General features: G+C 60.4%; 1 protein-coding gene across 3 annotated transcripts in view; it reads right to left on the bottom strand.

The window, feature by feature from the left end:
- Window positions 1-208: 208 nt before the first annotated feature.
- The window catches only part of LOC143172387 (talin-1), a 35,656-nt gene continuing 10,796 nt past the window's right edge, over window positions 209-25,068 (bottom strand). For 2 of the 3 annotated variants that reach the window (XM_076361798.1, XM_076361796.1), the window contains exons 9-58: window positions 24,698-24,802; window positions 24,198-24,353; window positions 23,866-23,967; window positions 23,563-23,639; window positions 23,201-23,381; window positions 22,370-22,483; window positions 21,925-22,033; window positions 21,221-21,429; window positions 21,005-21,103; window positions 20,773-20,823; window positions 18,820-18,987; window positions 18,242-18,536; window positions 17,974-18,140; window positions 17,475-17,603; window positions 17,015-17,128; window positions 16,683-16,796; window positions 16,387-16,521; window positions 16,107-16,235; window positions 15,896-15,998; window positions 15,612-15,820; window positions 15,398-15,517; window positions 15,046-15,243; window positions 14,560-14,699; window positions 14,367-14,460; window positions 14,108-14,197; window positions 13,809-13,931; window positions 13,491-13,634; window positions 12,996-13,157; window positions 12,767-12,907; window positions 12,332-12,513; window positions 11,848-11,980; window positions 11,624-11,725; window positions 11,332-11,502; window positions 11,019-11,168; window positions 10,794-10,895; window positions 10,551-10,670; window positions 10,104-10,250; window positions 9,018-9,184; window positions 8,591-8,774; window positions 8,212-8,337; window positions 7,784-7,900; window positions 7,519-7,704; window positions 7,303-7,410; window positions 4,211-4,316; window positions 3,955-4,079; window positions 3,529-3,654; window positions 3,338-3,400; window positions 2,896-3,078; window positions 2,077-2,202; window positions 209-1,444 (exon numbers count right to left, since the gene is read on the bottom strand). In XM_076361798.1, the coding sequence (XP_076217913.1) occupies window positions 1,313-1,444; window positions 2,077-2,202; window positions 2,896-3,078; window positions 3,338-3,400; window positions 3,529-3,654; window positions 3,955-4,079; window positions 4,211-4,316; window positions 7,303-7,410; window positions 7,519-7,704; window positions 7,784-7,900; window positions 8,212-8,337; window positions 8,591-8,774; window positions 9,018-9,184; window positions 10,104-10,250; window positions 10,551-10,670; window positions 10,794-10,895; window positions 11,019-11,168; window positions 11,332-11,502; window positions 11,624-11,725; window positions 11,848-11,980; window positions 12,332-12,513; window positions 12,767-12,907; window positions 12,996-13,157; window positions 13,491-13,634; window positions 13,809-13,931; window positions 14,108-14,197; window positions 14,367-14,460; window positions 14,560-14,699; window positions 15,046-15,243; window positions 15,398-15,517; window positions 15,612-15,820; window positions 15,896-15,998; window positions 16,107-16,235; window positions 16,387-16,521; window positions 16,683-16,796; window positions 17,015-17,128; window positions 17,475-17,603; window positions 17,974-18,140; window positions 18,242-18,536; window positions 18,820-18,987; window positions 20,773-20,823; window positions 21,005-21,103; window positions 21,221-21,429; window positions 21,925-22,033; window positions 22,370-22,483; window positions 23,201-23,381; window positions 23,563-23,639; window positions 23,866-23,967; window positions 24,198-24,353; window positions 24,698-24,802 (6,834 nt within the window). In that variant the 3' untranslated portion in view covers window positions 209-1,312. The remainder of the gene's footprint in view (window positions 1,445-2,076; window positions 2,203-2,895; window positions 3,079-3,337; window positions 3,401-3,528; window positions 3,655-3,954; window positions 4,080-4,210; window positions 4,317-7,302; window positions 7,411-7,518; window positions 7,705-7,783; window positions 7,901-8,211; window positions 8,338-8,590; window positions 8,775-9,017; window positions 9,185-10,103; window positions 10,251-10,550; window positions 10,671-10,793; window positions 10,896-11,018; window positions 11,169-11,331; window positions 11,503-11,623; window positions 11,726-11,847; window positions 11,981-12,331; window positions 12,514-12,766; window positions 12,908-12,995; window positions 13,158-13,490; window positions 13,635-13,808; window positions 13,932-14,107; window positions 14,198-14,366; window positions 14,461-14,559; window positions 14,700-15,045; window positions 15,244-15,397; window positions 15,518-15,611; window positions 15,821-15,895; window positions 15,999-16,106; window positions 16,236-16,386; window positions 16,522-16,682; window positions 16,797-17,014; window positions 17,129-17,474; window positions 17,604-17,973; window positions 18,141-18,241; window positions 18,537-18,819; window positions 18,988-20,772; window positions 20,824-21,004; window positions 21,104-21,220; window positions 21,430-21,924; window positions 22,034-22,369; window positions 22,484-23,200; window positions 23,382-23,562; window positions 23,640-23,865; window positions 23,968-24,197; window positions 24,354-24,697; window positions 24,803-25,068) is intronic. The other variant, XM_076361799.1, reaches the window with a different exon arrangement.

The following is a 25,068-nucleotide window of genomic DNA, read 5'->3' as shown; positions in this document are numbered from 1 at the left end:
ACCTGCGAGGGCATGCACATGGCTGGCAGCGGGGGGTCCAGCCTGCTGGGTGCCTGGGGCTGGACGTGCCTCAAATATTTTCCGTCCTGTATAAGCACCCATGCTACACTTCCCCCTCCACTGCCAGGAGGGCAGGCGCCCATGGACCCCTGCCCACCAGCCTCCCCTTTCTCCTGGGGGGTCCTGTTGATACTCGGGCAGCGAGAAAGCAGGAAAACCAGATTTTATTGATGAACGCGTCTTTCCAAGGAGACATCGGCATCCCCCACCCCACCCCAGAGCCTCGGGGGGAGCTGGTTTCCTTTAATGTTTAATATGGGATGCTTAAAGTATCAAAATAGTGAGAGAAGCCTCAGCGAGTGCAAAGGGGGAGTGATGGGGGTCCCGAAGCCAAGGAGGGGTGGGATGCTGGGCTGCGGGACCCCAGCGAGAGCTGGGTGTTAGTGGGCAGGGCATGAGCTGGGGCGGGGAATAAATGAACTTTGAAAGCTGCAGGCTCAATACTAGAGAAACGGAAAAGTTACAAAAATACTGCAGATCTTGGAAAACGATGCAGGCACTTGGGAAGGAGGAGGAGGAGGGCAGAGCTGGCTGGGGCCGCGGGCGGGGGAAAGCCCGGCGGGAAGGCAAAGAGCAGCTCCGGGGGTGAAACCATTGCATCCCCCCTTATTCCTGAGCGGAGGCACTGTGGCTTCCAGCCCTGCTGCTCCCCAGCGGGACCCAGGCTGAAGAAGATGCTCATGAGGGGGGCTCAGTGCCTCCCAGGGAAGCTGCGGAGGAAGTGGAAGAGGAGGAAGAGGAAGATTCAGCCAGTAATAAGGCATTGGAGGTAAAAGGCGGCTCTGTGCGAGAGCTCGGCGAGGAACCGTGCTGCTCCCTGCACCCCATCGCACAGGAGAGGGCAAGCCGCCTGCCTCTCCCCCTCCCGCACAGAGAAGAGAGAAGAAAGGAGCACGAGTGGGAACGACAAAGGCACATGGAAAAAATCCCCTGCAGTGGAGAGCTCTCTGGCCCCGCATCCTGGGGCTGGCAGGTGAGCCCTGAGCCGGTGCAGCCCCAGCTCCCACCCCAGCTGGGTCCCCCGGGCACTCAGGTCGTGCCCTGGGAACATATGGGAGGGTGGGCCGGGCGGCAAAGCGGAGTTGCTGGTGCGGCGCCGGCTTGGAGCGGCAGCTGGGTTAGTCCCGGCACTCTGGGTGCGGGCAGAGCTCTGGTCTAGCCCAGGCAGCCCTTTGCTTGAGGCGGGTCATCTTAAATAGGAGCGGGTGGGTGGGCGGCAGTCTGTGCGGTGAGCGGCGGGAGGGCGCGGGGCTCAGTTCTGCTCCTCGTCCCGCAGCTCCGAGGGCAGGAACTTGTACTGCTGCTGCCGGATCATGGCCAGCTTCTTCCGTGCCTCCTCCAGCTCCCGCTCCTTGCGCAGCATCTCCTCCTGGGCAGCGATGATCTGCCAGGAGAGAGCCCTGGGGTCACAGCTGCCTCCAACAGGGATGGCCAGAGCCTCTGCAGCGGCAATGCCAAGCCCAGAGCTGGGCTCTCCAGCTGCTGCTTCCCCTCCATCATAGCCACAGCGTCCCTGGGCTGGTGTGGCCCAGGCACGAGGGCTGTTGTTCCTGCGGTGGGACCACGGTCCTCCGGAGATAATGGGGAGGAGCACAGCTCCTGGGGCTCAGCCCCACGTGCCCTGTTCTCAGCTGCGAGCCTGTGGCCAGAAGGCAGCACTGGGACCTGTGGCATCCCATACCGGGCACCTTTCACCCCTTACCCGATGCTCTGCCCTTGTGTCATGGACACTGGGATGGTGCGGGCACTGCACCAAGGAGAAGCCAGGGCGTTACACTCCTGGGAGCGTGCACCATCACCAGCTGTGCCCTCTGCTAAACGCGGCAGGACGAGGGTGAAGCCACAGTGTTTAACTGGCGCTGGGTGGGATGGGTGCACCTACAGCCTTTTTGTGACTCTCTCTGGAGACATGCCCCATGCCAGTGGGTGGTAGGACATGTTCCCGAGACAAGCACACACAGGTTGTGGTGGCAGTCAGAGCCGCCCCTGCCACGTCACAGCAGCCCCACTCCTCACCTGTGCAATTCCCCCAACCATCTTCTCTTTCACCACCACCGTCTCATCGTGGTCCTGGAAGGCAGCTGCCTTCTGCGCTGCCTTCACCAGATTGTCCGATGCTCTCTTTACCGCATTGCCGGCGGCCTGCAGTGGGGAAGGGGGGGAGCAGCAGCGTAAGTCCCAGCACCAGGGCATGACTGCTGCCTGGAAGGGGGTGAAGGAACCCCTGGCCCAGGCCAGGCTGGCAGTCAGGAGAGGCAGCTAGGCATGCTGAGAGCTGCAGGCAGGGATTCCTTTACATGGCTCGCTGCCTTGCCAGCCACTCATGACCATTTCAGGCGCTGCTGCTCCCAGCTGGGCTCTGGCTCCTGTCTGAGCCATGGGGCAGGGACTGGGGGGCAGCCCTGCTGACCCTCCCCAGCCCTTGGCCCTGAGGGACTGGCGCTGGGACCCCGTGTTAACCCCCCAATGCATGGGCATTAGCCTTTTGTGTGCCATGTCCTCTGAGGATTAAGGGTGCTAAAAAACATGCCCCCCAAACATTAACCTCTCAAATGCCAGTGATGCAGTGCACACATTTCAGGCATTCCTGTGCCAGTTCATCATCCCTGAACGCCGTCGGGCTCAGCAGCCCAGCATCACTCACACGCCTGGCACGCAGCTAGCAGTGAAGTCCAAGTGACCTGGAGCCTGTGCTCCAATGAGCTCCCCGCTGATGGCACGCAGGCAGGGACCGTGAGCCCTGGGAAGCACCCACGTGCCCTCACCCCACTCCCACCCACCCTTCGAGCAGCTGGGAGGAGGCAGCTGGGGCTGGAAGGGCAGCCTGGGACTCACCTGGAGCCGCTTCATGGCCTCCGAGTCATGGTCAGCCTTCACCTTGCAGGCCACCAGGAGCTGCGCTGTGGAGGCAGCCACCTGCTTGGCAGACGAGATGAGCTTCTCTTCACTGGCATGGCCCTGCACCGCTGCATTGGCGGCTTCGCACAGGTTGTTGGTGGCAGCAGCCACCATGCGTGCCTGCGGCGAGAGAGGCTGTCAGGGGGGGTACGGGAGCCTCCCCCAGGGAGGGTATGCCCTGACCGGCCCCAAGGAGGTTGTGGGGCACGGGATGGCAAGAACCAGCTTCCACGCCATGTCTCAGCTGGTGGGAGAGGGAGCAAGAAGCATGGCTGCTTCTTCCACTGAGGAGAAGCGCAAGGGCAGAACATCCTCATCTTTGCAGCAGGAGCCAAGAGGAGGGTCCCCCCTATCCCCTGAGCATGACCTTGACACTCACGGCTGAAATGAGTCCCTGGGACCACTGTCCATCATCCACTGCATTGGCGGGGATGGCGCCCACCTGTGAGGAAGGAGAGGAGTGAGGCTCACTGCCCCGCGCACCTCTTACCAGAGGGCACGAGGGCTACAAGCAGCCCCGGGAGAAGGGAGAACTACATTTTCTTATTTCTTTCCCTCTTCCAGTCTTACCTTTCCTTGGGCCACTAGTTCTCGCTGGGCCGCTGAGGCTGCCTTCACCAGGGCGCTCGTGGCTGCAGCAATGGATTTGGCAGCTTCCAGGATCTGCTCCTCAAAGTTCAGGCTCTCGTCTGCTTGCTGTGGGCAAAAGCAGGGTGTCAGTCCCAGGCAGGGAGGGGTGCTGGGACAGACAGAGCAGAGCAGGATGATGGCTGCAGGGGCTGAGGGGGCACATATAAAGCTGGATTAAGGGCTGTGGGGTGCAAGAGGGCATGGGCTGCCTGAGGAAGGTCCAGCTGGGGATGTGGGAGGCAGCGGGAGCGCAGGAAGAGGGTCCGGCTGTTGGATGGGGCTTCACACCTGGCTGAAGCACAGGCAGGAGAGCCCCAGCCCACCCCAAGCTGAGCATGGGGCTCAGCCAAGGCTCAGCACCACTACCTTGGGCTTGGCTCTTGGTTTGAGCTGCTCCAGCTTCTTGGCTGCAGCCTCGATGGCAGCCGCTGCCCCCAGCAGCTCGTTCTCAGCGATGACAGTGGGGTCTTCTGGGTCAACCCACTCTGTCCCTAGAAAACACGAGAAGCGAGGCAGGTTAAACCTGCGTGCCTGCCTCATCCTACTTCCTCCATCAGCTGCTGAGCCCTCCACCCTAATCCCAGCCCTCGGTCCTGTCCCTTTGAGCAGGACCTTTCCTTACCTTTCATGGCCTCGGCTGCCTGGATGAGCTCAGTGACAGAGCTGGCTACGCGCTTGGAGTAGCCTGCCAGCTGCTGCTTCAGCTCGTGAGTTGGCTTCTGCAGGATCTGTGGGGAAGGAGTAGATGTAAGCACCTGGAAAAGGGGGACCTCATAGGTCTCTTTGGGGTGTGCTCCCCCGGGAAGGAGGGTGGGATCCCCCAGCTCCCTCACACATGTACACATCAGGTGTTGTCTGTGATGCTTTCTCGAGTGACCCTGGCTGGTCTCCTCCTGCCTGAGGACGGGATGAGCTTCCCCTTAGCCCTTCTGCATCCACAGCTTCTGGGACATCTTGCAGACACAAGACCTTCAGTGCAAGCCTTCCTGCACTCAGCAGCTACCCCCTCCAGGACTTCTTTCCCCCACCCCTCCCAAGCATTTCAAGCTCCAGAAGCATTTCCCCCTCACCACCTCCATTTTGATTTGTCTGCAAACACAAGCCGGGCAAAGAGGGGGACCCTGGAGCCATGTCCCAGCCCAGGAGGGCTGGCCCCGGCACGACAATGTGGCAGGCAGAGCCATAAGGGTCCTTCACTGGGGTGGGGAGGGACACATGCACACACCACAGCACACACGTGTGCACACACGCAGGGTCTGTACGCACAAGCAGAGCTCACCGCTGGCCCGACTCACACTGCACAGGAGACAGCTGCCCATCAGCTAGAGCGGGTGTGAGTACATATGCACACACACGGACCCCGGGGTCCCTGTGGACACACGCAAGTGCCACCCCAGCACTGGGCTGGGCACGCAGACACGCCGTGAGCAAGCCTCATGCTGAGGTTAGACACCAGCAGGCACCCCAATGTCACCTTACTCACCGGCTGACAGGGAGGGAGGGAGAAGAGAGAGAAGAAAGCAGTGAACGCCCCGGCTGGAACACGCGGGCGCTGGGGACGGGGGGCACGGGGAGGCCAGGGGAAGGTGGGTGCTCTCCAGTGGGGGGTGAAAGACAGCCAAGAAGAGAGGTGGGAATGAAGGATCAGAGGTCCTGGGTGGGACCACCCGTGCTGCCAACATTAGCTCATACCTCAGCCTCGCAGGGCTGGGGGAGCTGGGGCACCTGGATGAGGCTCCCACAGCTGGAGGAGTCACCTACACCCAGAGCAGCCATGGAGCCGCTCTCCTCCTTGACCCCCTTTACACCTATTTCTCCCCACCCTGAATTCCTTCAGTTTTCAGCCACCAGATCTCTCTGCTTTTGGAAGGAGAGACCTATTGTTACCAAATACCAAGTCCCTGTGGAGGTTCAAATTCCTTCCCCTCCCCAGTGAAATATGCAGGCTTTCCCACTCCTCTGCCGGGAGCCATGTTTTCCATCCTGAGTCAAATAACCCTCTTTCTCGAACCCCAACCACGCTTGTTCATGCTCCGTGCAAAGCACTGGTTCCCATGTGGTTCCCAACATACGGCAATGGACTTGCTGCTGCCAGGGAGCGAGGCAGCATCGCATCCGCCATCTCTCCTCCCATTCCCCTACATCCTTCCTGCTCGTGGCTTTCCAGGAACCTGCTGCCCTCTGATAAATGTGACCCACGTGCTTCATTCCTGCCTTTGCAGGTCAGAGTGCTGCGGAGGCTGGGGGAGTCATGGCTTTATCCTCAGACTTGCATGGGGCCATCCCAGCAAAGTCACTGGAGCTGCACACGGCTCGGAGTCCCCGAGCTGACGGCACACATGCTCATAAGCGCATCCAGACTAAATGCCACATTATTAAGCCTGCTATCTGCTCTGACAACGTGTTTAAAACTGCTAAATGGTCTCTGTCTGGAGCCGAAGGCACCCTGGAGGCTATGAGCTTAGTAAGATGCACCTTCAGTGAACATTTCATGGAAGTACCAATGTATGCTATTCAAGAGACGTCGCATGCAGCTGGACGGTTACACCCAAAATACAGCAGAATAGCGTGTTCCTGCAAGTAGGCTGACCTCGGACACTACCACACTAAGTCATTAGCCCAATCATCTGTTAACAACAGGTCAGCCAGAGAATTTCTCCTCAGCACTTCAGCCTTGGCTGCCATGACTTACGTGTGGCTAAAGCATCTTCGAGACAGACATTTGATCCAGATGCACGGGACAGAAAACTCACTGCTCCCTGTGGAACTGTACCCCAGTGGTTACCTCCTTTGGATAAAACCACCCTTTGACTTCCCCTCCACCCGGCTTCAATTTCTAGCCATTGATTCCTGCCCACCTCCTCTTTGTGCTGCCAGTGCTGGTCATCCTCTGCCTAAGGGGGCTTTTCCTGCAGGAAACCACAGTCTGAGCTCCACTGCCTTGTATCTGGTGAACCTGAATGGCAGACTCTCACCAAGCCCTCCTAACCAGCTTAGCAAAACCTTGCCACAGAGCTGACTCGCCCTCAATCTTTGCCCTGACCCTGGTTCGAGGGCTCTCGCAGCTCTGTGGGCTGGGTCTGCGCATCCCTCCAGCGCCCTTGACTCCACCTCTGTGATCTCGCCAGGAATGCAAACCGCTGGAAGGACCTCACTGGATCCTTTCTACTGCTCTGTGGTCTTAATTTGCTTCTTGTAAAGTACACTCATCTTGTAGCACAGCTAATTAAAGCAGCCAGCTGAAGTCCTCAGGAGGACTCAGATAGAGGAAGACCGGATCAAAAGGGTGCAGCTGGTGCTCGCAGTCATCACCTCTGCTATCGTGGGCACTGCCTGTCTCCCACTCTGCTGTGAGCTTAACAAGCTCTGTTTTCACACTGCCTGAAGTCTCTTACTCCCACCACTTTTACTGGAAGCTGCTTCAGGATTTTGCTCCCCTGTTGTTGAATTTCCAGCCTCCATCTGCTTATGGCCAGTTAATCTCCATCTGTTGTTAGCCAAATATCTTTCTTCAGAGCCTGTTCATCTCTCTGACATCTGCTTCCATGGCAGGGGCTCGGCCACGTGCTGTGCCGGCACAGGCAGTGAAGGGGGCTGTGCAAAGACCTCAGCGGGAGGAGGTGCAGAGCCCAGAGGACCTTGGGGATCTGGGGAGCACCCTGGCATCCACGGGCAGCCTCTGCCCACCCTGGGAACCGGGACGGGGACACTCACCACCAGCACGTGCTCAAGCAGCTCCAGGTAGCCTTCGGCACACTCCTTACCGAAGCGCAGCGCCCGCTGCCGCACGTCCCCGCTCACCTCCGGGTGGTAGGCGGCTTCCTGAAACCCAGAGACAGGGAAGCCCCAATTCACATCCAGCACCATCCCTGCCGGCACCCACAGCCACTCACAAACCCGTGCTAGACCCATGTCCCCTGCCCAACCCACCTTGCAGGCACGCAGCATATCTGCGATGGCACGGCGGCTCAGGTTGGCCGTAGCGATGACATCCTCCTGTCGACACGAGTTGCCAGCGGCCACCGCTTTGGCCGTGGCCATCGTGATGCCTTTTGTCATACGGATGAAGTCCTCCGGCGTGGAGACTTTGGCGGGAGGCACGGGGGAGGAGAAGACCTGCGAGGCGAGAGGCGGCAGTGAGGCACAGGGCAGCCGGCGAGTGGGAGGGCAGCCGCAGCACCGCGGCTGTACTCACTGCCAGCTCTTGGCGTATGTGCTCTATTGTGGCCTCCAGTGCCCGCGTCCCCTTCGTGGCCTCGTCCTCGACGGCTTTCACTGTCTTCAGCAAGGAAGTGACATTCGTCACCATCACCTGTGGAAGGGAGAAGAGAGCCAGGTGAAGCCCCACACAAGCTCTGGGCTGCTGCTGGCACTTGTCCCTCACTCGTGGTTTGGTCCAAAATGGCCCTGTCCCCATACTCTATTCACACGACCTCATCTTGTCCTCCCACCAATGCCTCTTCTGCATGTTGTGCCCCACCTTTTATGTGCCCCTTCCTCCCCCACCTTGCCCTGACTGCTCCCTGGTTGTCCTCCTGCCCCGAGACAGGCAGAGAAGCCCCCCTGCTCTTTCTCCAGCCTCCCCTGCCCCATCCCCTTCTTGCCCTCATGCCCAGCTCAGACCTTGGCAGAGTTCTTCAGCTGGTAGACAGCAGGGTCATCCCCAGCTTTGCCAGCAGCTGCCTTGGTGGCACCGATCAGGTCCCCAAGTGCCTTGGCCACATCCTTCACAGCATTGATCAGGACTACCTGGGGAGAGCAAGACCAGGACAACGGCTTGGCTACAGCCACACTCAGGCTGTGTGGCCCAGCAACGGGAAATGTGGGCACCCCAGGGCACACAGCATACATGTATACAGCGCAGCCAGCACAAGCCAAAGCCCAGCCAGCCCTCTCCATGACACGCAGAGTCCAGCCCGGAGCACCACACACCACCTTCAACCCTCAACCCCTTCAAGCAAGCTATGAGCAGCCTCCGTTCACCCCACACCTCCCAACCCACCTGAGTCTCCGGGTCTTCAGATCCCAGGCTCGCGGCACCCAGTTTTACCACCTCCGCCAGGCGGGTGATAGTGGACACTGAGGACTGGGCAGCCTGGGCTAGCTTCTCCTGGCTGGCCGTGGCGTTCTGCACCAGCACCTTGGTGTCCTCCACCAGCGCCTTGGCTGTTTTCAAGATGCCCTCCCTAGGGAGAAGAAGGGAGTCAGAGGGAACACAGCCCTCTACACGCACGCATGGTCCTTGGGGCGTAGAGAGGCTGTGGACCCTGCCTTCTGTATGTACAAGCTGGAGGGGCAACAGAGTCAGTGTGACCTGAATTTGCAGCTCTCCTTGGAGCTGGTCCACAGCTCAGAAAGGTGGGAGACCAGGGGACACAGTCTGACCCCTGTCTCTGTCTGAGCAGAGGCCAGACGAGGTGCCTGGGTACCTGTGGTCAGCGAAGGTCTCCGAGTTCTCCCGGTTGAGGGTTCCTGCCGTGGCAAACATGATGGTGGTATCGAGGTCAGCAATGATGCCAGAGACGGCGCTGGCTGCTGTGATGCAGGCTTGCGTCCCGCGGTTCCCAGCCTGCAGGGCTGCCAGCACGTGAGACACCTGCAGGGTACAAGTAGGGTGACTGGGGAGCAGAGCAGGTTCAGGCAACCTCCACCACACACATTCTCCGATACCTCCCAGGATGGAGCCGCTTCACACCAAGGAGGGGAATTGGGAATCACGTGGTCTGGACACCCCTTCTTAGCTATTGTGTTTGGGGGTCCAGGAGATATTGAACTCTGCTAGTTTCCAAATTAATAGGGTTTGCATGATGAGCATCAGAACATCGCAGCTTGTTCCTTCTTTAGCTGCTAAACTCAATTTCTGTACTTGGGCAAGCACTCATAGGAGAACAAGTTTCCTGATGGAAAGCAATCTTGGAAAGGAAGGACCTGCAGGAGGTCTTGAGCGTGCAGGCATGTGCCAGGCACTATGAACAAGTGTTTTGCTGTTGTACTCTTGCTTACAAGCTTTGCTGCTCTACCGCTGCCTTATTGAATAGAGACTTTTAGCCATGTTTTCATCTGTTATTCAGATGTTCTTTAGATTGACTAATGGACAGGACGCTTTCCACCACACCAGCAAAAGATGAAGGGGAGATCCATCACCCAGCATGAGCTTCAGGCTTGGCTGGAGACGGAGCAAACACTACGCCCACCACTGCAAGAACTGATTTGGAGAGCCCTGGGCTGCCACCAGTGTGTAGATCAGTCTCCTCTGGCAGGCCATCATTGGCACATCAGCAGGCAGCACCTGGACATCACACTCACCCATCACAGCACCAGCTGCTGTTATGGTGCCTGGAGAGGGGGATCCATCCTCCACCCCAGCAGCTGGGCAGGGCGAGCATGGCTGAGAGAGCCAGCAGAGCCCAACAGGACCAGGGGAGAACCTATCACGGAGGCTCCAAGGGCACATGGCTCAATCCGGCATCCCTCCCACCTTGCCACGCTGTTGCCCCTCTCTCCAGGCTGCTCACCTTCTCGGAAACCTTGCGCGCACTCTCTATCAGCTCCTTCTTGGTGTAGGCATCGCTGGGGCTGCACTGCAGCGCTCCAGCCTTGGTGACCAGGGCGGCGCAGCCATGACCCAGCTCCTGCACCCGGCGCTTGATGTGGGAGCCGATCTGGAGAGGAATACATGTGTGAGAAAGCCGGCAGGGAACTAAGCCCCGCATCCCTAATACCTGCTGGGAAACACCAGCCACCCCGACCCAGCTCCTCTCTCCCAGTTCTCCCACTCAGGAGGGGGAAAAAGGAAACACGGCTTTGCTCCACGTTTCCACACCATGTTACAGGGGAGGTGTGAACGCTGCCTGCCCCCAGCTGCGACGGGAGGTTCGAGTGTCCCTGCCCTCTGCTGTCATGCCCCAGCAGACCCTGCTCTGCCCCATGGCATGCTGCAGCACTCCCCCCCGTGCTCGCACCTCCTCATTCTCGGCGGTGAGCGCAGCTGGCTTGGCCTCTTGCGCCAGCTGCCCATAGTCATTGGTGAGTTGGTTGGCCAGTATGCCCAGCTCGTCCGGGTTGGTGGTAGATTTGGTGACCTGCCGATGGAAGAAGAGCCGGAGTTGGAAGGGCCCTACACTAGGACAGGCAAGCAAGGAGGGCAGTTGCCTGCCTGGGTGGCAGACAGTGCTTTCTGCAGTGACAGGCTTGCTTGCACCCACCATCTCCTGCACAGTCACTGCGATGGCCTTAGCTGTCTTCACCATCGTGGTCTGGTAGTCCACAAAGGTCCCCTCTGGCTCGCCCATCGGCCCCTCGTCCAGCTGCAAGAGACCATCAGGAGACTCTGGCTCCAGCTCCAGCCCAAAGACCTTGTAGGGTTTGACCCTGACTCTTCCTCTCTCCCACCCCCAGCGCTGGCCAGGTCCTCTCCACGCTCCCCTCACCTGGTTGATGGCCTGGGTGATGGAGTCCACCATGCCACCCACAACACCTGCAGCGCTGGCTGCCTCATTCAGGGTGGTGGTCAGGTCCTCCACTGCTTCCTTCATCATCTGCACGGCCTCCTCCAGAGCCTCCTGGGTGTGGGCAGCTTGCTGCAAGAACAAGCCAGAGTGAGGGAAGGCGGGCAGTGGCTCCCCTCCTGACAGGGATGCCGCACATTTACCCCAGGTTTCTGTGTCTGGCACACGCATGTGCACCATGCAGCACCCACACGCAAAGGGGAGCACGCCACTGACACGTGCTCCTCCTGCTCACCTTGGGGTTCCCACCAGCCTCCTTGGCCGTGTACAGCATCTGCAGGGCGGACTCGGCCAGCGTTTTGGTCTGGTCCAGGAGGTTCATCTGCTGCTGGTGGTTGGGCGTTTTGGAGGCAGCGCCGATAGCCGCCATAATGAGCGGCTCAAAGTACTGAGCCATCTGCGACACCTAGGGAAGAGCAGCATCAGCATTAGCAGCTTCCAGCCCCAGCTGCCTTGTGCCTCTCCTCCCGCCATGAGCTCCTCCACGCGCACTGAGTGCCTCATCAGCATCATCATCCCCGTGTTACCTTGTGCCCCAGCTGTGAGGCCTCGGCCCGCGCCGCGCTGGCCACAGGCTCAATCAGGTTGCTGATCTCCTGGACAGCCGTGATCATCTGGTTGTGCAAAGCCTGTTGCAAAGAGAGAGTGTTGCATGAGGTTGCAGCAGGGCTGGGGTCACCGTGTCGTGCTGGGAGCCAGGGGGAAGGACGCCCATCCCTGTTAAGCTTGCAGCGGTGCATCCCCGACCCACCTCCTGGGAGATATCTTCTCGGGGGGCCAGCTGCTGGCTGATGGCAGCGAGGGAGGCCTGGTCCACCTCCCGCATGCATCTGTTCAGGACCTCAATGGCCTCGTCACACTCTCGCTGGCCTGGAGCTTTGTCCCTGTGTGACAGAAGGATCAGCCCAGTGCTGGCAGGTGCTATGCCACCCCTTCGTGCCCAGCCTCGGCTGATGCCGGTGAGGGGCAGGACCCCTCTCCCGGGCTTTGGGGCAACCCAGTGTCATAGAGCCCAGGCATGCCAGCATGTGTTCCCATCAACCCATGCCAGGGCTGGAGGAGCAGCTCCCGCGCAGGACAAGAGGGACGGCATCTTCTGTCCCATTCCTTGCCTCCCGCCGCCAGTAGCAGCCAAGGAGATGATGGGCCAAAACATCCCCAGGGATGCTCGCTCAGAGCAGGGGTACCTACCAGCAGGGACAGGGCCACAGTCAAGCGGGCAGGACTCTCCTCACCTCATGTTGGTGATCAGCTTCTTGATGGAGTCTGAGACGGTGCGAGAGTGGCCAGCTAGCACCGACCACTGCGGTGGGTCCTTGGGGTTGACAGCCAGAGAGCGGGCGGTCTGGATGAGGCCGGCAGAGCTCTCCAGCATGGTCTTGGCCGAAGAGACAATGGGCTCCATGGCTCTGCGTCCCTGCACAGGGAGATGACGGGCTGGTGAGGCAAGGGACTGTGCATAGGAAGTTACTCCCTGTCCCACGACTCTCACACCGGAGCAGCCCCCTGAAGCCCAAGGCTTGCTGCCACCTCCCCATCACACCCCCCAAGGCACCAGCCTCGCACTAGGACTCCATCCCAAGCTCAGGGGGAGGCACAGCTCCTCCCCACCCTACAAGCAGCCCCTGTCACAGCCAGGCCACATCCTCCCTGCCCCTGCGGCATCCCACCTCCAGGCTGATCTGGGCAGGAACGGTGGCAAACTCTGGGTTGGAGGCGAAGGCTGTCAGGTTATCCACGGCCTCTATGAGAGGGGCGGTGGCGGCACGGCACCGCTCCCGGTTCTCCTCGTTGAACTCGCCATCCAGGGCCTGGTGTGGAAAGACCAGAGCAGTTATCCAACCCCCACCATGCCCCAAATCCCATCCCCACCACGGTGCCCCAGCAGGGAGACCGCACCTTGATGGTCTTCACCAGGTTGGCCGTGCTATTGGCCACCTCCTTGGCTGACTGGACAAACTGGCGCTTGGCCACAGGGTTGGCAGTGCGGGAGGAGGCCAGGCGGCATGTGTTGCACAGGGCCGAGGTGTGCTTCGCTACGATGGTGGCTGCTGACAGCACCTGCAGGGAAGAGCAGGGTAAGGCAGGATCCACCATGACTCCCCATCCCCGCAGCTCTCCCTTCCCACCGGCCCCACGTGGGGCACCAGTGACCACAGGAGTCCCTCTTGTGACCCAAGAAAGATTGCCAAGGTCCTGCATGCCCATACAGCCCCCCATCTGGACTGTCACCCTTGCACCAAAGCTGCCAGCTGGTTCCCAGTACAGCCAATGGGGCCTGATGAGACACTAGCCATAATCTTGGCCAATTCTTGGGACGCAGCTCTTCCAACTAGCCTCACGCTCCCTTTCATAAAAGAAAATGCCCGTAACGGTGCCCCACCTCATACTCACCTGGGACTGGGTGCAGGCAGGATCCACCAGATTCTGGCAGGCCATCTGTATGGCTTGGTTAGCTCTGGCAAACTGAGTGGGGTCTACCAAGCCCTGCTGTCCAGCCTGGCTATTGGGGTCCGAGACCCCCACAAGGTAGGCAGCCTAGGAGAACGAGAGAGGCGGTGAGAGGGAGCTTGCACACGGTGGGGAGGCTCAGAGCAGGCACGGGCTGTGGAGGAGGCTGGCAGCACCATCCCATGGGGGCAGGCTTGGAAGGGTGCATACAGCAACTATGCACCGGGGTAACACTCAGGGCTGGGACTGAGTGTGTCTCACCTGGGCAGCTGCCTCCGTCAGCCCACAGAGAGCTTTGGAGGCGGCACTGATGGAGTCGCCGAACTCGGGCAGTTTGCTGTTCTTGGCATTCTGGGAGATGCCAGCCATGGACTCGCCCAGCACCTGCAGGACACACCATGCACCAGTTAGAGACCACCTCCCGCTCCCGTACCATGCTCCCAGGTTCAGAGCTCACTGTGCTTCATCAACAGGGGAGGATGCCCATGTCCTTTTGCCCCCACATCCTTCCCAAACCTCCCCATCCTTCCCCAAACCTCCACCTCCAGCTCAGGGCTCACCTTGGAGTTCTCCATGACACTGTCAAGGCAGTTGAAGTAGGACATGTCGTTGACGGTCTGGGTGGGGTTCTCCAACAGCTCCTTCACCGTCTGTAGGAACACAGGTGTCACATCCAAGGGAAGGGTCCGCGACCTCCACTTGCACCTCCTCTTTGCTCCCTCCTGCCCCTCACAGCAGGGTGCAGCTCCCCACTCCCCACCGTCTCAGCACCCAGACATCTCAGCCCCTCCACTGCCTTGTCAAGATGTAGCTTCTCACCTCCAGCTCCCGCAGGGCATTGTCACACTCCTTCTGGCCTGGCGCCTGCTGGGTGCACATGGTGATCAGCTGGTTTATGCTGTCGGTCACGGCCCTGCCGGGGACAGGGGAGAAAGACCCATGGATCAACACCAGCTCCAACACCCGGACCCACTGCTACAGCAAACAGTTCACAGGGAGCGGTTCCTCCTACCGTGCTGCTGCTGCCAACTGATTCTTGAGGTTGGGGGCTGCAGGGTCGGCGGAGAGTGCCTTTGCAGCCAGCAGCAGCTTGCTGGAGGACATGGAGATGCTCTTCAAGTTTGACACCACCTGTGCCTGGTCTTCCTTATTCTGCAAGGAGCCAAGAAGGGAGCCAAGAAGAGTTACCTGCAGCAGGTTTCCAAGCTCCCCACCCACCCTGGGTCTTCTCCAGCGGTTTTCAAGCTGAGCCGGTTCCCTTCATCTAACTCGCCCGCCAACAGCAAGGATACGGCGGCAATGCTTGCTGAACAAACCCAAGCCACTTTCTCCCCGCTGTTGCGGTTTTGCACAGCCCCAGTCCCCATCTCACCAGCTGCGTTGGCCACAGCCACTGTAACCACCGCTGCCTGGCCACCCCGCCTGCGGTCAGCTGCCTTCCCAGGCACCCCAAACCTCTCACTGTACCCAGGATCCCCCAACAGGTGTTTGCTCTCACCGGGGACTGGCTGGCCATCTCCACTCCTGCCTGCAGGAACTCATTGAAGTCCTGCCCAAATTTGCCGGAGGACTTGGCCAGGTCTTGAGGGGTGCCACGCGATGCCTGCACCAGCTCGTTGGCAGACTGGTTGAGCCCTGCGGCTGCTCGGTTCAGCTGGCTCTGCGCCTCCTGGAAATTCTTGGTGCTGGGAGGGAACTGGAGGCAGGGAGAGGTGTTAGGAGAGGATGGAGATGGAGGACGAAGGTCTGGCACATGCTTGGGCATATGCTACAGAGGAACCCGGTGTGGACAGACCATCTCGCATCCCTGCAAGGCTTCCCCCTTCCCCTCCCGCCCTTGCTCAGCTCACCGAATCTGCAAGCAGCCTCTTGCTGGCCTCTCCCACCATGCGGATGGCAGCATCCACGTCCCGCTGCCCTGGCAGACAGTTGACGCAGCGGCTCAGGGCCTGTGACACTGCCTTGGCCACCTGCGGAGAAGCAAAGAGCGGTCACCGTCTCCTGGCCAACCCCATGCTCTTCCTGCAGGCTGGTCAGGGGTACGCGGGTCCCCACTCCCCCTACCTGGGCCAGGCGCTGCTGGCTCTCTGGGTCACCAGGCTTGGCCACTGCTTTCCGCGCTTCCTCGATGAGGTTGTTAGCTTTATCCATGACGTCGCTGGCACACTCTAGCATGGCGCTCTGTGCCTGCGGGTCGGGGGTGCTGGCTGCCACACCACGGGCAGCCTGGCTGAGCGAGCGCAGGGCCTGGGCCACCTCTCGGGCAGCGATCCCTGGGGGGATGGAGAGGTCAGTGGCTGCCGGCATGGTCCCCTCCCCTCTCCCAGCCCCAGCGTGGAGGCCAGTACCTGTGTAGTTCTCGTTGCCCTGGGCCACCTCTCCCAGGAGGTGAGCAATGGCAGAGCTGACGGCTTTTGTGCTGTTCCCCAGGTCCTGGGCACACTTCTCCATCTGCAGGGGGATGAGTGGGGACATGCTGGTGGGCTGCACCTTCTGGCGGCTCCCCTGCTCCAGCGCCCACCCCGCATCACCCTGAGCCACCATTCCCTGTGCCCTCACCGTCTCTCCCGGCAGAGGCTTGAGCTTGCCGTCACGGGCAGCTGCCTTGGCTTCCTGCAAGTCCCTCTCCAGGCTCTGCACCAGACCCAGCGCGGAGTCTATCTCCAGGGGTCCACATGCCTCCTGAGCCTGCGATGGGGGAGAAGGGAAGGTGAGCGAGGCGACTGCTGAGCCCACCCTGCTGTGGCAGAGACCATGACCTGCCACCGGGCTGTCGCCACTGTCACCCCCAGCTCTGTGTAGCTGGGGTCCCGCTGTGGGACTGGACCCAGCTTCTCACCTTCTGGGCAGCTGTGCGGAGCTCAGCCAGAGCCGCGGCCAAGTTCTTGGCACACTGGCTGAGTTGCATCGCGGAGGCTTGGTCTGTGATGGTGGGGACGGTGGCCTTGGCTGCAGCTACCATCTTCCCACCAGGCTGCCGGGCCAAAAGAAAAAGCCATGAGAAGGGCACAAACCTGCAGCATCTCTCAGCTGCCCACGTGCAGCAGGTTTTCCGCTATCTTAGAGGAGGGGCAGGCATGGTAGGAAAGCTGTAATGCCAGAGCCGGTGTGTGAGGCTCTGGAGAGCGCGGGTACCTGCAGGAAGTTCTGGCTGGCAGCAATGAGAGCCAGCTGGGCACTGGGGCTATCCGGCTGGGACTGGCTTCCTCGTACGCCCTGCACCAGCATCGGGATCTGCTCTGCCACCACCTGGCATTGAGAGAAGGGTCACTGGAGAGGCTCAGCCAGGAGGAGATAGATCTAATCCAGGACCAGTGACCGAAAGATCGGCTCCCGGGGGAGCTGCATGAGGATCGCAAGGTCCTGCCTGCCCTCTGCAGCTGAGCATGGAACCCCGGCACAGCTGATGGGAGAAGGGACGGGGAAAGGAAGCACAGGAAGTGCCAGGATCAGGCCCGCGCCCTTACCTTGCAGCTCTGCACCAGCTGCTGCTGCGCGGCAGGGTTCTTGTTGGAGGAGGCGGCGTGCTGCGCGGCAGCGATGGTCTGGGTGGCGGAGGCGGCGGCTTGCTTGGCTGCGTGCTGGCGGGGGGAGGCATGGGTTAGCACCAGTGGCAGGGCAGCCTGCCCCAAGCCCCCCCAGCCACACACTGGGGCCCAGCTCCCCCTAAACTTCTCCTCCCACGCCTCTGCTTGTGACACCAGAGCATCCCCAGTACCCTCAGTGCCCGGCATCCCAAAGCGACACGGTGTGCACAAGGGAAGGGATGGCAGCTGTGGGGAGATCTCTGTGGGATGCGGCATGGGCACTGTACATGAAAAGGACTTTATCCCTCTGGAAAGTGCAGGGATGTGGGGGGTCCCAGCCAGGTCTCACTCGCTGACCGTGCCTGCTTGCCCTCCATGGCCCCCTTGCCCAGCATCTCACCTCCAGCTTGTGCACAAGCTTCTTCTTAATGGCGTTCTGGGCCGCGGCATTGGTCGCCATGCGGAGCCCCTCCGCTGCCTCGCGCAGCCGCTGCTGCTGCTCCTCGCTGTCTGGGTGTGCTGCGGCTCCCTGGAGAAAGAGGAAACCCATCACACCTTGCAGGGGCAACCGGGTCCCTTGTCCTCCTGAAGCAGCAGCTGTGCTTTGGCCTGACGCTGGGGAGCACCCCCAGGCAGCCTGGCTGTCTGCAATGCCAGGGAGATGCTGAAGGCCTCTCTGGGATTGCTCAGCAGCAGAAGAGCTAACAGCTCCTCTGCTGCCACCCACAGCTCCAGGAGGAGCCCCACTCCATTGCGCAGGTCCCCAGCTCAATGCAGGACCCTGCTCTGGGAACCGCTCCCCCACCCAAGGGCTGCTTGGCCCTCCACAGCACTGAGCTGATGGTGTCGGATGGGACTGGGGACCAAAGCCAGCGTCCATCCTCCCCCATGCCACTGACCTTCGCAGCCTCCACCATCTTGGCAGTGGCGTCAGCCAGGATCTTGGCCGCGCTCAGCAGCTTGCGCGAGTTCTCCAGGTCCGTCTCTCCCTCTGCATCAGCTTTGATGGCATTGACGAGGTCGGAGGTGGCCTGGGCCAGAATACGAGCCTGTCGCACCATTTCCCCTGGGACAGAAAGGAAGGGTGGACTGTTAGCAAGTCCCATGGGCTCCCCGATACCCCCCCATCCACTGTGCTTTACCCCACGTGCCATCAGCTGCTCTCACCAGCATCGCCCATAGAGCTGAATATGTTCTCGGTGACATTGAGAATGGTGTCGGTGGCCTGGTCATAGCGCCCGATGGGCTGCCCGCCCAAGGCGTGCTGCTTGATGTGCTGCAGCAGGTCATTCAGGGCCTGGGTGACGGCCGTGGCTGCCACCCCCACCTGCTTCAGGAGCTGGTCATCATTGGTGGCTGCCTTGGAGGCCTCCACGCAGCCCTCTGCCGACTTGGCCACCAACTTGCCAGCCTCGATCAGCTGCTCCTGGCAAACCGGGGAGCTGATTGTGGGAGCCACCACCTGGAGGGGAAGAGAAAGGCTGGGCAGCGAGTGTGGTGGGCTCCTTGTAGGAGCTGTGCGGGGACAGCTGTCCCCAACTTCTGATCCTCCAAAGAGGATATTCAGTGCTTGGGCACAGTGGCAAGGACCCCAGCCCGAGGCAGCCCATGCTTCTGGTGCCAGAACCCTAATGTCCTGCCTGAGGATGTGTGGTCCTAGCACACCTACGACCCCACCGTGGAGCTGCCACCAGCCAAGTGATGCTTGCAGCCATGCCGAGGCAAGGGTTAACCTTGCTGCTTACCTTGGTGCAGGCCACCAGCTGGGAGGTGGAGAGGGCACACTGGGTGGCAGCCGCGATCACCTGCGTCTGCAGGGCCGCATCCTCCGTTTTCTGAGCCACGTTCTTGGCTTTGAGCACCAGCGCGGCGGCAGCGCTGGCCACCGCCTTCGCCAGCTGCATGAGCATGTCCTGGGGGAGACAGAAAGTGTCAGCGCAGGAGCCAAGGTGGCGGAAGCACCGGCAGCTGCCCGCAGGGCTCTCGTGAAATATTCAGCAGGGAAACGTGAGCTCTCGGGGGCCTTTCATCCACTCTGTCCCAGTACCAGCAGCACTGAACACCTGGAGTGGCTGGCACACCTTGACTCCATCCCTACTGTGTGCTACAGCTGGCGGTGAGGTTGTAACCCGGCCTTGAGCCACAGCCTGCACCCGCAGCACTGCCACGAACGCCACACAGAGCAGCTCGGGCCACGCTCAGCATCACCCCAACACCCACGACCTGCTCACTGCCCGCTCCCCAGGCAACAACCTGTGCCGAGTCCCTGATTGTACCACAGTGACAACATGCTGCAAGGCACTGCCGGCGCTGCCTGGCTTTGCACCCCGTGCAAAGCCAAACAGCAAAAAAATGACAAACCCCTCCAGCCAAATGGCAGGCACAAGCCAGCCGCGGCACAGCCACAATGGGGGCAGCTGCCTGCCCACGGGCTCACCCCACCAGCAAGAGACGAGCGGGAGATGCTGCCCACACTGGTCACCTGTACTGCAAGCATGCCAGCTATTTTCTAGCTTGTGAGTGACGGGCTACATCTCTGCTGTCATTCCCGGGGCTAAAGGAGGTATGACACAGCAACCAGCCTCCTCTCCCCCAGGGGCGGCAGAGAAGGCACGGGACCGCGCTGCCAGCACACAACAGGCAGCGACCAGCACACGGCAGACTGCTTTCCTGCAGGGTATCAAACATGACAGCACGCTGCAGACATCAGGATTAGCTCCCGTGGCACGCTGCCAGCAAAAACTGGCAGCACCAGCGCTAGACAGCAAATGCTTGGGGCAAAGACCTTGGTACACAGGGCAGCGCTCTCTGCCTGCTGCGCCTGCAATCCTCCTGCTGTGTGCATGCTCACAGCGAGCGGCCCCGCACCCCACGACAGCTAAGATCTCCAGCCACCAAGCCAGAAGTGTCTCAGCCTCCCCTCGCCCCCTGCAAGCCAAGACTACTCCCGCTGCAATCCGCCACCTTTCCAGACAGGAGGAGAGACCAGAGAGCGCATGCACCCAGCTCCAGAGTCCCCAGACTGCTGCATCCGAGCCCAAGGAGGGAAGTAGATACACTCGGGTCTGGCAGCTGCAGGGCAGAGCATCCAGCTGCACATGTGCAAATTGTCTTCCAGGTCCTAAATCCACCCCTTGGGGCTGCCCTGTCCTGGCCCTGCTGCCTGGCCAAGCATGGCTTCCTGCCCTGGTGCTAGCTTTTCTGCTCCCCTTGGCTATCTGTCCAGGCTTTTCTGCTCATGTTGAGGCTGTGTGGCCACCATGAACAGAAACTCCTCTTTTCTGGAGCCTGTTTTGGTCTATACTATGGCTAGATCCTCCTCCCCAGCACAGTGTGCTACCTCCCTTGTGCTGGAAGGAGCAGTCGTGGGAAAGCAAGCCGGCTGGAGGTCAGCTCAGCCAAAATGAACCACCCCATGAGGCTCCAGCCACCCTGGGTCTCCCCGATGGGGCAGGCAGGCAGCTCCCACAGGCAGGGAGCGGCAGGCAGGAGCCAAGGCGGCTGCAAGGGAGGACTCCCAGGGCAGCGCCCACCCAAGCGGCGACCTGAGTGCATGGACTTCTGAGAGCCAACCACCAGAAAAGCAGATTTTTGACAGGAGCCCTCTTCCAAAGAGTTCAGCTGATAGTCCCCAGAGGAGCACCCCTCACACTGGAGAGGGCAGGGACCATCAAGCCATGCCTACAGCCCACTTTTACCGTCTTTGGGTCAGAGGCAGGCAGGATCCAAGCACACCGGCTTTCTGGGATCTATGTGGGAATCCACAAGATAAGAGGCGTTATATCACAGCGGCTCTAGGGACAGAGATGGACAATGGCCTGTCCCCTCCCTCAGCAAAGTCACCGCCGGCTGAGCCCTCCTGCCAGGTCCTGTGCAAAGGCTGATGGTTTTAGGGAGCGGGTGTTCCTGGGTGCCACCAGGTGCACTCACCTGGAACCGAGGGTCGGTGTCGCTCTCCCCGATCTGCTGCAGCAGTTCCCCGCTGGTCTGGCCCACAAGGCCAGCAGCCTGCAGGAGATTCTGGCGAGGCTGCAAGGAACGAGGCAAAATCAACACCAGGCTCATGAGCAAGCCCTAAAACCTCACCCAATGGTTCCCTGTGGTTTCCACCCTCCTCTCAGCCCCACGGCCCCTCCTGCCCCCCACCTCAGCGCTGGCAGGCTGTGCCGTTTTCAGCAGGTCCGAGACAGCGCTCGCCAGGTTCTTTGCTGCCTGCAGAAGCTGCCGCCCATTCCCTCCCTCGTCCTCCATCAGTGCAGCCAGCAGCTTCACACCCTTGGACATCTCCGTCAGGTTTGAAGAGATGGTGGTGACGGCGCAGCCCACAGCGGTGTAGTCCGTGTCCGCTGGATCCCCTGCACAGGGAGGAGACAAGTCAGGATGGGACGCGCTTCAAGTGATGCTCCAAAAGCATCCCCGCGCCTGTCACCGATGTGGTTCTCCTTCCTGGAAGAGGGGAGAGATCCTCTGGCTCCTAAGCCTGAAAGCAGGTCGCATCAGCCGAGTTTAGGCAGGAGAGCCTGGGAAAGAGAGCTGCATCGTGCAACGGCTGTGCCTGGAGCTATGGCAGGGACCGGACAACACGCTCCTTGTCCAGAGAATGACTGGTCAGCCAAAGACTGGAAGGACTGGGCTGGGCACAGGCAGGGATCTAAATGCAGGGCAAGCTGTGGGGGCATGGCCAGCTCTACAGGCACGTTAGCAGCAGTCGGGGCTGATTTAGCTCTAGTTGGGGCAGGCTGGCTCATCCAGTCTCTGACGGAGGGCAGGAGCCGCGACCTTCAGCCACACAAGAGAGACCAAGCCTTCTCCAGAGATGGGACATCCCTCTTCTCCAACCCTCCGTGTACCTGCAGTGAGGTTGACCACCGAGGCTGTGCCGGCAGTGATAGCATCCACTTGGGAGTGGATCTCATGCTTCGACTCATCCATCTTGTTTTTGCGCCAAGCTTTGGATGCCTAAAATGGGGAGAACAGGGTCAGGAGATGGTGGTGGAGGTAGTGGGTAGCTGTACCCATGCTCACACAGAGAGATGCAGGAAAGAGGAGACAAGGAAGAAGGAAGGAAGAGCTGTGACCACCCAAAACTCCCCAGCCCATCCTGACCAAGCAACATGACCAAGTGTCCCCTCCACTCCTGCCCACAGAGTGGGATACAACTCCACCTCTTTGCAGGCAGCAGATCCCCCCAGGAACCGCTGACACCTCCCCTGGGAATGCGGCCAGCCTCACCCAGCCCAGCCAACAACCTACAGCAAGGTCCCCCCCAGCACCCTGCCTTCACCCGGCACTCACAGCATCCTGCCCGAGGGGCGGCAAGGTCTCGAAGTCGTCCAGCGTGGCCTGGGCTGCATGCACCGCCTGCATGCTGGAGTTGATGGTGCCAGTCAGGGCTTGCTGGGCTGAAGTCTGCAACACAGAGACAGACTGAGGTATGCTGGAGGCTCAAAATCTAGGCTTAAATATTTGGCTCACACGCTTCCCTGCAACATGGTGTAAGGTGCTGCTGATGACAGTGCTCTAGGTAGGCGCCTCCACAAAGGGGGGTGCACCTAGCAAAAAGCGATGCACCTAGCAAAAAGGGGATCTCCCCTCTGCACCTCCCACTGGGAAATGCCCCGTCCCACCGTGGGTACAAGTGAGTCTCACAATTAGCCAGCTCTCGGGGAGTGGGGAGCAGATGCAGTGGGACCCCACAAGGCTTTTACAGCAAGCCCCACAGCAGGCTGAGTGGGGCCACAGAAAACAGCCTCCTCGTGGCCTTTTCCAAGCGCTTCTCCAGCTGCAGAGGACGTGGGGGGCACCAAAGCCAGGTACAGGGCTCTGCTGCAAACCACGGCACTGTCGGGGCTGGCCAGGCATAGCAGCTCGGGGCAGCTCAACCTGAAGGAGAGGCTGCAGCTGCCGGCCAGGGGAAAACGCCAGGGTGTAGCTCAAGTTTGCAGAGCGGGTGCAGGAGGACGCCAGCTCAGCCAGGCCAGCAAGCACATGAGGCCAGCGGCACAGAGTCCCTGTTCTTCACAGCAAGCCAGTGCCTGGCCACAGACCCAAATGGATGGATCTACATGAGCCCGATGGGCACCTTTTCGAGTTTGTGCCCTACGGTGGGCACAAGTGAGAGCTTACCAGGGGAGGCATGTGCCCTCGGTGCATCTGGCCACTGGTGATTTGCAGTTGAGGCTGCGGCATCGTGCCCACCTGGAAGTTTTCTGGCCCTCCAGCCCCTGTTCGCATGATGGCTGGCAGGGCCACCGAGCCCAGCTCCGCCTTGCCTACACGGTTAAACTGCTGCTGCAAGACGGTCGACCTGAAACGGGGAGAAATACCAGGTCAAGGGATGCCCATGGCCCCGGCACCAGGCTCTGCGGGAGTGCTGCCACCGAAGGACCGACAGCTCTTCCTCCAGACACGCTGTGCTGCAAGCTTGGCTGGAGCCCGCTCTCCGTTCAGCTTTGGCTTGGCAGCTAACTTGCTGCTGGAGGACTTACTTCTTTGGAGACACAGAGTCTTCCAGCATGGTGGACTCCTCATCCCCCTCCAGTCCAAAGTGGTCTTTGCTCTTTTTCTGCAGAGGGAAAGAGAAAATGTGTCAGCCAGCGCATACCTCCCAGCCTTCCCCTCCTCCTGCAGCCCAGGCACCGTACTGAGGCCACAGGGGTCCCCCTGCCCCATCTCCAGCTCCCCCAGCAGCACTGTGTGCCAATGGCTGTCTGGAGGCAGCTGGAAGGGGCACCCTGCACCCCTCTCCAGAGAGGGGACGGTTACCAGTGCCCGTCTCAGCACAGCCTCACCTTTTTGAGGATGATATCGATGTAGCCGGCAATCAGCTGGGCGATCTGCTCCCCCTCCGTCGTCTGCACTGAGTAGTAACCATCCTGGTAATCTCCAAAATCCTGCAACGGCAGGGCACAGGGTAGCACCGGAGCAGGGCGCTGGCGGCCATCCTGAGCCCCTCTGGTATGTGCTAAGCACCAGCCTCCAAAACAGCAGCCAGGAGAGGCACCAGAGGAGGGCAAGGCTGTCCCACCATGGGGCCATACCCAAGAGAGGCACTGGCGTGAGACCAGCCCCCTACGGGGGCACCGCCGGGGACGGGGGGTGGAGGACCAGGGCTGGTCCCTACCAGGGTGAAGCTCTTGGGCGAGGCTGCCCAACGCTTGATGTTGGTCAGGCTCCACTCCTGAATCACTTCCTTGGTCTTCTCATCCACACGCATCACGCACTCCTTGGTGATCCCCAGCAGCCGCGGCACCAGCTTGTTCTTCCCCTTCATCTTCTCCTGAGGACCGCAACAGAAAGGTTGTGGGCCATCCCCGGGACGGATCCGTCCAGGCAGAGACCTTTGAGGCCTGCTGTGGCTACCAAACACCCTCAAGGCCACACTTTCTGGTGGTCACAACCATGACATGGGGCTTGAAAATGAGAAAAAGCATGAACCAAGAAGTGGGAAGGCAGTGCACAGGAAAAGGCAAGAAGAAGGAGAGGGTAGACAGTGGAGATGCAGGGAAAACCGGAGCAACGTGGGTTGAGGGGTAGCAGCTAGAGACACGACAGATGGAAGGATGCTGGAGAAGAGGAATTTTGGCCGGTGAGAGGTGGGACTGGGGGTAGCCGCTGCTCTACCTTGACCAAGAAGAAGGAGACCCCGTAGGTCTTGAGGGAACGAGCAAGTTTCACGTAGCGAACTTTGGCCTCAATCTCGCTCATGTTCCCGCAGTTCTTGTGGGCCTGTGACAGCAAAGAGAGAACATCACGCTAGCTTCACGGTCCCCTGGCTGTGCCACCATTGCCCTGTCACAGCCTTTCCAGGCTCTCCCGCCCCACCGGCATCCCCTGCCCCTGCTACAGCATCCCTCTGACCTCTGGGACCTCAGGAGCTGCCTTGTCAGCCCACCTACAGCTTCCTGCTCCTGTTTCTCATCTGCCAAGCTACCTTGTGTTGCCTCCAGAGACAAAAGCAGCCTCAACCTTCGGTGAGGAGGAAGAAGCAGCCC

Source organism: Aptenodytes patagonicus, chromosome Z (assembly GCF_965638725.1).
Source record: "Aptenodytes patagonicus chromosome Z, bAptPat1.pri.cur, whole genome shotgun sequence".
Classification (NCBI taxonomy): domain Eukaryota; kingdom Metazoa; phylum Chordata; class Aves; order Sphenisciformes; family Spheniscidae; genus Aptenodytes; species Aptenodytes patagonicus.
This window is presented reverse-complemented; position numbering and strand designations above follow the sequence as displayed.